Here is a 12,070-nt window from a genome sequence, read left to right as displayed (position 1 = left end):
AAACAAGGCATAAACAAAGCAAACAAAGCATGCAAAAATTTGTGCAATGAGTACCTGATCAGTATGATACAAATGAGAGACATCTATAGATATAATCGGAGGTTCAGCTAGTGATGGTTGCTCCTCTGGATTATCATTTTCCAATCCAGCAGCATGTATCAATTGTGATTCACCAAAGAAAAATGACTCTGTCATCCCTGGAACAAAAACGGTAAATCAATAACCGACCATATAACGGTAAATCAAATTCCGACCCCATAACGGTAAATCAAATTCCGGTACTATAACGGTAAATCATTTACCGATTCAGTTCACGATTCAGCAGCCTAAATTACCAACTTAACTAACTAAACTAACTACTTAAACTAACAACTAACTACTTAAACTAACTATAAATAAAGTACCAAAGCTAACAACACTTACCAGAAGTTAAAAGCTTTCCCTTGGTGGTGGTGGTGTTGGTGGTGGTGGTGGTGGAAATGTGGAGATGGTGGTGGTGGTGGGAAGGTGAAATGTGAGGGAGGAGTGGAGTAATGGAGAATAAGGTAGTTTGGGCGAGTTATGGGGGGCTGGTGGGGGGTTGTTGGAGGGAGGAGTAATGGTGGAGGGGTTGGTGGAGGGAGGAGTAATGGTGAAAAGGTGATCAAACTTCCAGATTACAAATCGGTAAATGATATACCGATACAATATTAGAATCGGTTAATTATTAACCGATATTGTTCTTCGTGTTCTGGGTAATGGGATGAAGGTGTTCATACTGAGGAACAATAACGGTAAATGATTTACCGATTGGTATTTTGACATCGGCAAATCATTTACCGATGGGTAGTTTTGGAATAAAAAAAAAAATGCTGGGGCGCGTAGCCTAAAGGGTGGGGTGCCAAACCCAAATCCCTTCCACCCCTACTGTGCTACCCAAACCCTTCTTCGTATGTCAAAGGAAAAGAATCTTTTAACGCCCTAGATTCACTACATTTGGTAAGAGATAAGAAATTTTTTGAAATTGGTAAGAGATAAGAAATTGAAAATAAAAGATAGTAGGTATTAGTGAAAATGAAAAAACTAAAGTTAGATGTAATTATAGTTTATAGATATGATCTAAAGAGCATCTCCAATGCAAGGTTCTTAATTCTTATTTTTAAGTTAAGAATTAAGAATTGAGTTTTTAACCATTGGAGGGGCAGACATGAAGTTCTACTTTTTGAGTTCTTAATATAAAAATTTATTTTTTCTCTCTCATCCAAATTACTTTATTACTTTATGAGTTTTGTTTTATTAGTCTATGAAAATAAAAAGTATAAATAATGTGGTTGGTGGGGCCAAATGAATAGTGGTAAGAACTAAAAACTAAGAACTCATGGTTGGAGCAAAATTGCTTGAGAGTTGCTTAAGCACATGTGGCAATACCGACCCACATTAATAATGTTAAAGAACTAAGAATTAAGAACTAGCATTGAAGATGCTCTAATGCATGCGATAGTGCTGTTAATCTAAAAACGGATTTCATGATAGTTAGGAAAAAAAATTATGGAATAGGTAGGGATATAAGTAAGTTAGGTCGTTGATAGGGGTTTATGACTTAGCTTACATCAGACCCAGATCACGACAGGTTAAGTTAATAAATAGATAAAGCAAAATTTTTTAAAAGTCTATTTAGTTAAAAATGTCATATTTAGGTTACTCAAAAAGTCTATTTAATTAAAAATGTCAGACTTAACTTACTCAAAAAGCTTTATAACCCTAACATACTAGCCTATTTAAATAAATATAAAATAATTTATATTTCTATTATTTTTACATTGAATTTTCATAATAATATTTTAATATTATATCTTTATTGACTTATTTATATATTTAAACATGCTAGACTATATGATGATTTAACCATATAAACTTCAAAAATGTACCAATGATACAAATTTATCAATCTACTCAAATTTCTTATTACAAAGCATGTTTTTAAATAAGTTATCAGGCCAGACTATCAAAAAGCCCAAGCTTAAGTCTAAAAACTATTCTATGACAGGAAATATGTCAGGCTCAGACCTTGAATTTTTTAAGTAGGCCCAACCTATTTAAGTAAAGTCTATCTTAGCCCAACTTATTTTCACCCCTAGTTGTAGGACTACTAAAGCTTTACAGAGGGACTAATCTTTCGAAAAGTAATTGATAGTTGTGAGATTAATCTCTTTGATTCCCCACAAGGTTTTTAATTTTTGAGAAGAATATCACTTAATTTTTTTTTTAATTTTCTACTTCCCAAAAAAAAGAACATTACATTTTTAGAATACTGAGCAGGTGACTGCACCCATAAAATAAGAAGTGCTCCCATAATTTTATATTTTGGAAAAAGATGATTTCACTCTCATTCCACCTGCAGAGGGAGAGACAACTGAGAGATATTCCATAATTCCATTACACAAATTAAAACCATTATTTTTATGTTAAAAAATCCATTAATTTTACCATTTTCAGTAAAAAAAAAAGATTTAAAAAATGAGGAATGAAGCTTAAAATCGTATGAGAATCAAAATAAACCAAACATCCCCTTCATCATTCCAAATCCAATCACTGATTGCTTCTCTCACTGTCGTTGTTGGCGATACCCCTCCCTAGATCTGCTCTCAAAAGGGTACGAATTTCCACTCTTGCTTTTTCTGTATTTCTGTGATTCATGGGAATGCTTTTATTGGCTTTTGCATGTTTAGAGTGTTTCTGTTCCACACCCATTTCGTGATTTTTGTGAATTGGATTTCGATTGGCCCATGTGGGTTTTGGGGTTTCTGATTTTTGTGTTTTTGTCCATTGTGTTAATTACTTCACTTCAGTTACTCGCTCCTAGCTTCTATTATCCATCTGGGTCACTTAATACTCAAAAATGTTGTTTAAATATGTCACTGAATGCTTCTCTTATTGTTGTTTGCATTATATGGTACTGTTTAGAAAAGAAAAATTGGGATTTTTGTAGCATTGTGGTTCAGTGAGTAATGAGGTGGTTATTAAGTGTGTGTGTGTGTTTGGATTAAAGTTTACGAAAATGAGATTATGTCAACTTGAGTATAGAAAACTGAGTTTGGTTATAAGTGGTTTATTTTTAATGTGATTTATGTTTGGATACTTTTTATTCTAAAGTTGTTTTACAAAATGAATCTTGTTTGGATGATTTAAGTTAATAGCACTTTTAAGTGAGTAAATGCTAAAAATTGACAACTTTCAATGGATAAGCTGAACATAGGTTGGTTGGACTTAACTTGGTTTAAGGCCAATGTTCGATTCCTCTGAATGTGAAAATTAAACTCCGAAACATGTTGACACAATGTTAAATGTGACTATATGGAAGTTAACTGATGAAAATAGCCAATGACCCAAGCACAGTTTGAAGCTATATGAGTAATAGCATGTTTGCTTAGTTTTCATTTTCCTGCTACTGCTGTCTTGACAGGCTGGAACTAAGAGCTGGAAGTCATAGATGGCACTTTCAGTTTCTCGAGCTATGTCAAAGGGTGTAGTGCTGACAGTGCCTGTCCTGGTTCTCATTGCTTCAGTGGCTGCTGTTTTCCTCTTCTTTCTCTTGTCCTCTCTCTCGTCTTGCTCCTGCCCTCCATCTTCAGACACCCCTGTCTCCAATGCTAGGAGTGTTGATATTGGTGTGCCTGAGTCTAGCAGGGGTAATGTTCCTTTATTGACAAGGAAGGAGGATGTTGAATGGGTGAAAGGTCAAATCCAAGCAAATGGGCTTCATATGCAGGACAATGTGCTCCGCAAGGGTATTAACCCTCGCACCAGGGCTCAGCAACTTGAGGATCTTAGACAGTAAGACTCTTACTCTCAATTTGTTTTACCACTTGTGTGTGTCTGTGTACATGAATATATCTTTGTTTTGAGATACCACGCTGTGATATCATTCATGTCATTAAAGTTTTTAGAATGTCAATTTCTGAAAATCTAGCTATTTCTAGCTTGCAGTGAAAGTTGCTATTTGGTAGAGAGAACATTGAGGGAGGTGGGAGGATAAGTTCTAACAATTTGGACTCCACATATTAATCACAATATAGGAAAATAAGTTAACTAGCTAACTAGTAGTGTAGCACTGAAAATATGTATGAGTCAGCAAAAGTCAGGCGAGATGCTTGGGAATGATTGGAAATAGGAGTTCCGGGAAATTTTACCTTTTTTCTCTTTTGAGAGATAATGATGCTATATACTTCAAACTGAAGCTTGTTTACTGTGTGTCCAGCTTTTTGTGAAAATGTGTTTTAGACATTGTATTCACATCCTTTAAAATTGGTATGTTGCTCAGTTTTTAATTTGCAATTTACAGTTCTATTAGAGGTTCCTTATTTTTTATCCTTGCATACTGATTTGATTGGTTGCTAATAAGCACAGGGGTTTAAGGTTTTCAAAGTTTCCATCAATCCCAACATAGATAACAGTTCAAACAGTTTTTATTTTTAGCTTGGAGCACATTTTATTATAGTGAATTAGGCTAGCTAATGAACTGCAGAATGGTATGTTCTTGCATTATGATGTCTTTTCAACTCGTGAACTCTTATTCCTTGTCCCTGCTCTCTTTCTCTCCATAAGATTTCAAATAAAGGAACCCATTGTCTTGGTGGGCACTTGGGCAATATATACACTTTCGAAGCAATGATTGCAATTTCTAATTTCATTCTGTTTGATCATGAATTTGTGACTTCCTTTTAGATTTCCTGGTTACAATTTCTTCTTTCAAGTGCAGGTTTAAGGGCATATCCCACTATGAGGGACCTGAATCAGATAATCACACAGCCTTGCCATGCCCTGGGGAGCTTCTAGTCGAACAGCACCATAGCAACTACGGTGAACCTTGGGCAGGTGGAAGAGATGTGTTTGAGTTTCTTGCTCAAGCCGTTCAACTCAGACCTGACTCGCTGGTACTGGAGATAGGCTGTGGCACACTTAGAGTTGGTTTGCATTTTATTCGGTATTTAAACTCTGAACACTTTAATTGTCTTGAAAGGGATGAGCTCTCTCTGATGGCTGTATTTAGGTATGAGCTTCCTGCCCAAGGCCTCTTATACAAAAGACCTTTGATAGTTAAGGGGGATGACATGGATTTCACTAAATTTGGTTCTGACAAAATGTATGATTTGATTTATGCTAGTGCTGTATTTCTTCATATGCCTGATAAACTCGTATGGGCTGGACTGGAAAGATTAGCATCTAAATTGAAGCCTTACGATGGACGAATCTTTGTATCTCATAATATAAAGTTCTGTTCACGGTTGGGAGGAGAGGAATGTACAAAGAGGCTTATGAGTTTGGGGCTTGAGTATCTTGGGAAGCATACACATGATAGTCTGCTATTCAATCACTATGAGATATGGTTTGAATTTAGACGGTCAAAGGTTTAAGGTCATGATTGAATCTAGAAAAAAAAACGTCAGGAATATGTCTAAATTGCCTGAAGCAACTAAATGTGTTTGCTCATCGTAACAAATCTTCAGCAACTCAATGATATTGTTGCTTTGAGTCCATGGAGGTCACAGTTTTTTTCTCCTCAGTGGTTCATCAACTTGTGAGTGGTTTCTCTACTCAGTGGTTCCTCAACTTGTGCCAGAAATCATAATACACTTTTGAGGACTCAACAAAGGCAAGGAGACTTGTATTGTTATTTTTAGGATCCTATTCTTAAAGGGTAGCTCAATATTTTCGTTTTAATGTTGTCTCTATAGATTCTGATATGATAGTTGTATTTACTATTTAGCATTCATGTTATCTAGCAACTGATTGCTATTTTGACAATTATTACACGGCATGACATCTAACATTTGTGTGTGATTTTAATTTATATTCTTTGGATTTTATGTGTTGTAACTTGTAACAAAGTTGTGTTGGTCATGAATTTTGAAGCAAACAAATGTAAAGAAAGGCTTGGTTGTAGAAGCTGGATAGGGGACTGATCAATATCTAGGTTGAAGTGGCCATAAATGGAAAAGAAAGAAGCGTTGTTTATTTTTGTCAAGTAACCAGGTACCTCTATTAGAGTTGATCCATCAAGGCATATATATAGCATGGTGGAGTATTTTGTGTGTATATGATCATTCCATTTGATATTTTTTGAGGTTCAAACATTGACAATAGGTATGTTTCATACACTGATTAGAATGGTTTTTTTGCTGGATAGAAATGGAATCAACGAGTTGGGCAGTTTTACCCTGTTTGTTGATACCCCTTGGAGAAATCTCAAGGGTGGAAAGTTCCATATGCAGCTCAAATCAATTGATCCACGATACCTGCACTTTCACCTAAAGCAAGGTTTATACTTGCATCCATTTTTTCTGCTCAATCTTCAGTAGAGTTCCAAGAATTATTTTCCCTAATCTTTCAGTGCTCTCCGCTTAGCCTTAGCTCTATATTGATATGATATGGTTGCGTAGGAAAACTTTTATCCTTAAAGACACGGGTGCTGATCATACCATTCAAGAATTGATTTTAACGTCATGATAGCACTATCAATTTTGTTTCTTCCTATGACGTAGAGAAGTGCTGAATTGAAATGTGGTGAAGATAAACTTAAAATTCTAAATGATTTTCTATAACTTTTTTTTTCTTGAGATGATTTTCTATAACTTTATGTGCGGTGTGTGAATTGCAACATATTTAAAGCACACAGTAGAGTTAATGATGATAAATATAGGGTTTTGGTGTGACTTGTAGACCCCTAACCATACTCCAAAATGTTTTGTTTCACAGAAGTATGCTTCTCCAACTCACTTATGTGTTAAGTCTACCAATGTAGGATTTGGTTTATAGTCCAAATCACACCAGATTTGGAAGTATTTATACACATAGTACTAACCCAAATCTAGTGCACACAGTTCAATTTGCCCCTATGCTAACCAGATATTAGGCCTCATGTATTTTTTTCGCCAAAACATGTTTCTCATGTGGTATAAATTTAACTACCTGCCATAAAAACCTTGAAATTAACGGACCCTCCCTTATAAAATTGTGTCTCATTTACAACTATAGGGTTTTGTCCGTCCCTTTCTTCTCCTAATAAAATTGTTTCTCAAAAAACACTTTAAAAGATTCAAAATTGCTATCAATTAATAATGTTTTTTTATAAAAAAAACCTTGTTTTTTTTTAAAAAAAAAACTTTCCCTTCTACATTCCTATCTATATAGCAAATTCAAGATTGTTTGCCAAAAGTTAAATGTCATTAAAATTAAAATATTTTATTAAATTTTGTGCGAAGGTTAATCAATATATTTGAGAATTGATATTGTAAGCGATTTATGTCAACACAAAAGGAGCATCAAAATTGAAGAAGTTTAAAAGGAAAATTAATAAAAGACACCAAAATTAATAAAGGCTAAAAAGAGCATCAAAATGCTCAAAGTTTACAACTCAACGTTAAAAGACACTTGAAGAAAGTTTTTCGCAATCCTCCAAACCCAATATAATAAAATGTCTATTCAAAATTAACTGAAGCTAAAACATTGATATATAAATGAAGGTACGGTGAAACTACGCTCGTCTTCTTCATTGGGAAAAGTAACTCAAACCTAAGATCCCTTTATTAGGTGAGTTCATCGACTTGTTTCTCTTATTCCAAACACTCAAGCCGGTGCCACCATCCTATCTTGTCAACGTTATTTGCCTTTTTCTACTAACTGCATATATTAAAGGGAAATAAAACAATTTAGATGTTATGTCACAAAATAAATGTTAATTAAACTTTAAGTCAATGGATATAGATCATAATAAAGTACAAAATTGAAATAAATTATATTTGATATAAAGTGTTAATAAATGCGCTTACTGTCTCAACAATCAGACACTCATCATTGCTGTTTGGATTTTGTCAATTGTGCACTTCATTAAAGTGCACAAAGAGGACACTAAGCTAGGATCTAGTGGTGTTGGAGTTGCTGGAACCAATATTTGATATGCAAGTGTACCAAGACACCCTCCAGATCCAACATCAGTTGTGGGCCCGCCACTCAGCCTGGACCCATCAGGAATAATGGCAAAGCCTGAGGGCATCAAGTTACGATAATCTAGATCTGAGCCACTCAAGACTAAATTCATGGCATCAAGTTCAACTGGAGAATACACCACATACGAGCCTATAGAGTCAGTGTAGGTCTCTTGAACTATGGTCTTGCTGCTTTGGATTGAATTCTCACTCTATAATGTCATTTACAAAAAAATGTTGTTAGTTTATCTATTGTTATATGATATATAATCTTGGATGTGCCAAATGCTAAACTAAACACCAACTTACCTTGGTATGAAGTAAAGAGATAAAATTTCTAGGATCACGAGCACTTGCTATGTGTGCTAGTTCTTGAACTAGAAAACCTTTGGTGAGAATATCCCACTGCAAATTGAACAAAAAGATTTGAAGTTTAATAGATAAACTATAGGAACCAAATAAATGTCAAGAATCAACCACACACATAAACTTTTCTTCCGGCTACTATCATGCCAGCATTAGTGGAAATACTTTACATACCTGGTTCCTTGAGTCTTCATTTTGAAGAAACTCAAAGAGTCTTTTGGAAGGAACTGGAAGAGAGAAAGAAGTTGCAACACTAATAACAACACCAATAAGTGCTCCCGATGCATCAGTTTTGTTTTTGGTCATGACCCTCACGTCATCAGCGCCCGCTGGTGTTGTCTGGACTGTCCAAACATGAGGTGGTGGGGAAGCACCAACATAGTTGCAATAGCTCTGCATAATTTTCTCTGCCAACTTCATCAAGGTTTTTCTTTCTTCAGGATCTATCCCTGTTTCATATACATATAATTAAGGATTGAAATTCACAATTAAGTGTAATAATTGATTAAACTTTGATCTAACAAGATCTTGATAATGAATGGAACAAAACAAAAGAGAAGGATAAAATGTCATATACCATTAATGTCTTCTAGTGGTATGTTAGTGCCCTCACAATATCTTTCTAAAGTTCTTATCCACTGCCTAGCTCCAAAGGCAAAGCCAGAATTACATAGATGTTTGACTATATCATGCACTTCTTTCTCTTCAACTTCTACATGTTCAATCCATGTAACCTAAAGAAAACAATTAATTGGTTTCAATAAATTTAGTTTAGTTGAACAGATAATGCAATGAATCATTAATGAAATGATTTCATTTGTAATAACACCTTTGAGAAACGATTTGAAAATTCTTGAATCATACAACCAGAGGGTCGTCTTCTGCATCTTGTGGCAGCACCAGGTCGCATATCATCCAAGGAAATATCAACCACAACCCATGCCCTATCAGGGTGATACTTACAATACCTTACGAAATAACTATTACGAGCAGGAACAAGATGTGAGAGCGTCTGGAACTCTGCTGATATCTGGAAAAAAATTCTTATGTGAAACCCCATGTTTAAAATACTTCTACATTTGATTCTGAATTCATAATCAATTCTAGGGAGAGGCTCGGGTTTCAAAATTTATTCATAAAAAAGGATATATATATCGAAAGATGTTATTAATCAATTCTCGCAAGAGGTGAAGAAAAAAAAGGGTAATACCGCTTGCAGGGCTCCATCATAGTTTCCTCCCACTCCAGTTGATAGGATTTCAGTTGTCTTTGCACTAGAAACAATACCGGGAAATACAGTTGACCATTGATTCTGAAAATTGTTGTCAATACAAAGGTAAATATATATATATATATATATATATAATTGCAATAATTAATTTTTGGGAACTTTTAATAATACTCACAACATCCATAAGGATTTCAATGAGATTATTAGGATTCATGGTAACCATCATGGATTCCCTTGAGCCTTCAGATCTGAACCCCATAGGTGTTGGCCCTAGTCCTGCATGGAAAACCCTAACATACTCTTGTTGGTTTAGAATATCACTATGCATTCCGGGGATCCATAAAGGTGATCCACAATTAGCAATCTTAGTAAATTCCTCCATAGCTCCAACTGCAAGCTCCATAATTAAGGATTTCTCAGGTTCAGTAAAAGGAGTTGTGATAATTGATATTTGAGGGTCGCTTCTGCCACCATGCACTTGCATTTCCATGCTTGGTTCCAGAACATAGTTGACAATATCAAACGAGCTTGAAGATATTGGAATGTGAGGTGGCAGTGGATGGTTAGAGAATGAAGTCCTTGATGGTTGTATTGCAATTTTTGCTATCATTTCTCTTATCTTTTTAAGCTGAAAATAAAACAAAGAAAAATACATTAATTTAGTTCAACCAAGGAGAGAGAGAGACAGAGAGAGAGAGAGAGTTATTTACATGATGTTGTGTTAGTTATAAAAATTGTTATACCTTTTCTTTCAATTGAGCATTCTCAAGCCTCAAATGCTTCTCTTCAAAGGACATTTCACCAACAGAAGATGGGCAGCCTCTATAGTGAAGGTACTTAACATTCCTCACGTTCCTCAATGCTTCCTTGTACTGTAGGTTCTCAGCACGGAGCTTTTCATTCTCAGCAATCAAAAGGGTATTTTGGTGATGTTCCAACATATACTGCATGTATGCATACACAACCAAAGAATCATTACATAATACTCGTGCAACTTAATAGTATTTCATTTTGAAAAAATGTAGGGATACAACCTCGTTGGATGTTTACACTCCACCGTGAAAAAAATATAAGAGATGAAACTATCTTGGAGGAAGTGAGAGATAATAGTTAATAATAAATGAATAAAATAAGGAAGTATATTTAGGGTTTTAAAAAATAAACATGGTTTGCTTAAGACAAGTCGAAGAGATGTTAGGAAATCATAGGAAAAGAAAAAGTTGGATGTCAATGTATCAAAATTTCAAATTTTGATCTTTTATTTTGTAATATTATTCAAAAAAATTAATAAAATAATTTTCTCTAATTGATTTAGACCTAAAATATACCTTAGTCTTGAGAGACATAAAAATGAGGAAAGAGAAATGAGAATTGATAGATGACTAATAAGATAAGAATAAAAATCAAGTGAAAATGAGATAGAAGAGAAAGTGAGTATGAGCGGTGTAGAGAGACGACAACCCACATCGAAATTGATAAGTGCGGTACAGTTCAATGCAACTATTGTAGAAGGTTATAGATGTTTTGTCCCTTACATTCATCTGGGTGCGCTTGTTTTGGAACCAAAACTTGATTTGCATAGAATTCAGCCCGATAAAATTGCCGAGCTCTCTCCTTTGCCTCTCATTTGGGTAAGGGTTATATTTGAAGAAGCTGACAAGAGTATAGTTCAAAAGCAAAATTTTGAGTAAGCAAAGCTAAGAAAGAAAATATGTTTGTATTATTAGAAAAAAAATGTTGGAGTTTCGTTGGAGCCCTACTTTTCCATCACTTGTATCTGGTGTTGAGTATGACGACTATTGAAATTTCCACCGGGTCGTTGGGTGCCGACACCAGAAGTAGGAGGAGGTTGGGTTTCTTCAACGGAATGTGGAGCTTCTTCCACATTCTGGAGTGTCGCAACAACAGGTTGTTGATTACGGTCTTTGTTCCCTCCATTGTCACCTCGTGATGAGGTCGCTGGTGTCTGCTGCAAAGAGGACACATCATGCTCGACTTGTTGAGTTTCAAAGTTCAACACTCTTGCCATGATTCTTTGTGCTTTTAGCAAAACAGTCTATTGGACAATCTGCTAAAACACAATCAAAAAATCACCAATGTAAGTGAAAACAATTAATAAGATAGACGAGTATGTATATCAAATAATTATTTTATCTATTATAAATCTAAATCATGAGTGTTTAGTTCAACGGTGGTCTCACCAGAAACAATAAAATATAGCTTTTGAGTTACCTTGCTTAAAACGATGACACAAATACGTGAAGGGGGAAAACCTATCTCTTTATCTATATATAGAGATATAAGTAAAATTGACTTGACCAAGTATTAAATACTATATTTAATATAATTATACATATATATATATATATGTGTGTAAATGTGACTTGAACAATAATTAAATACCAAATTTAATATAATAATATATAAATATCATAAAGAAATATAATAAATGTATATAAGTATAAGGAATACATATGTATCTATATCTATATGTATATAAGTAAAATTG

At 34.6% G+C, this 12,070-nt stretch overlaps 2 protein-coding genes across 3 annotated transcripts; one reads left to right on the top strand and one right to left on the bottom strand.

Annotated features, from left to right (window-relative positions):
• The first annotated feature begins 2,450 nt into the window (after nt 1-2,450).
• Nucleotides 2,451-5,844, top strand: LOC130746699 (uncharacterized). 2 transcript variants are annotated; one of them, XM_057599401.1, is made up of 4 exons: nt 2,451-2,632; nt 3,443-3,813; nt 4,739-5,029; nt 5,144-5,844. In XM_057599401.1, exons 2-4 carry the CDS (start codon nt 3,470-3,472, stop codon nt 5,391-5,393), a joined length of 885 nt encoding a protein of 294 aa, XP_057455384.1. In that variant the 5' UTR covers nt 2,451-2,632; nt 3,443-3,469; the 3' UTR covers nt 5,394-5,844. The 2 variants fall into 2 exon arrangements, with proteins under 2 accessions (XP_057455384.1, XP_057455383.1); XM_057599400.1 differs by having other exon boundaries at nt 2,466-2,632; nt 4,739-5,844.
• A 1,975-nt stretch (nt 5,845-7,819) lies between these two features.
• On the bottom strand, nt 7,820-11,590 carry LOC130744888 (homeobox-leucine zipper protein PROTODERMAL FACTOR 2-like). Its single transcript, XM_057597050.1, has 11 exons — nt 11,322-11,590; nt 11,097-11,214; nt 10,890-10,943; nt 10,305-10,505; nt 9,737-10,189; nt 9,541-9,642; nt 9,160-9,360; nt 8,908-9,064; nt 8,505-8,779; nt 8,274-8,369; nt 7,820-8,176 (listed from the first exon to the last, which is right to left on the bottom strand). Exons 1-11 carry the CDS (start codon nt 11,588-11,590, stop codon nt 7,820-7,822), a joined length of 2,283 nt encoding a protein of 760 aa, XP_057453033.1.
• Between the last annotated feature and the right edge of the window lie 480 nt (nt 11,591-12,070).

The sequence above is a fragment of the Lotus japonicus genome, chromosome 3 (assembly GCF_012489685.1).
Source record: "Lotus japonicus ecotype B-129 chromosome 3, LjGifu_v1.2".
Classification (NCBI taxonomy): Eukaryota; Viridiplantae; Streptophyta; class Magnoliopsida; order Fabales; family Fabaceae; genus Lotus; species Lotus japonicus.
The sequence above is the reverse complement of the archived record's forward strand: the minus strand, read 5'-3'. Positions and strand labels throughout refer to the sequence as shown.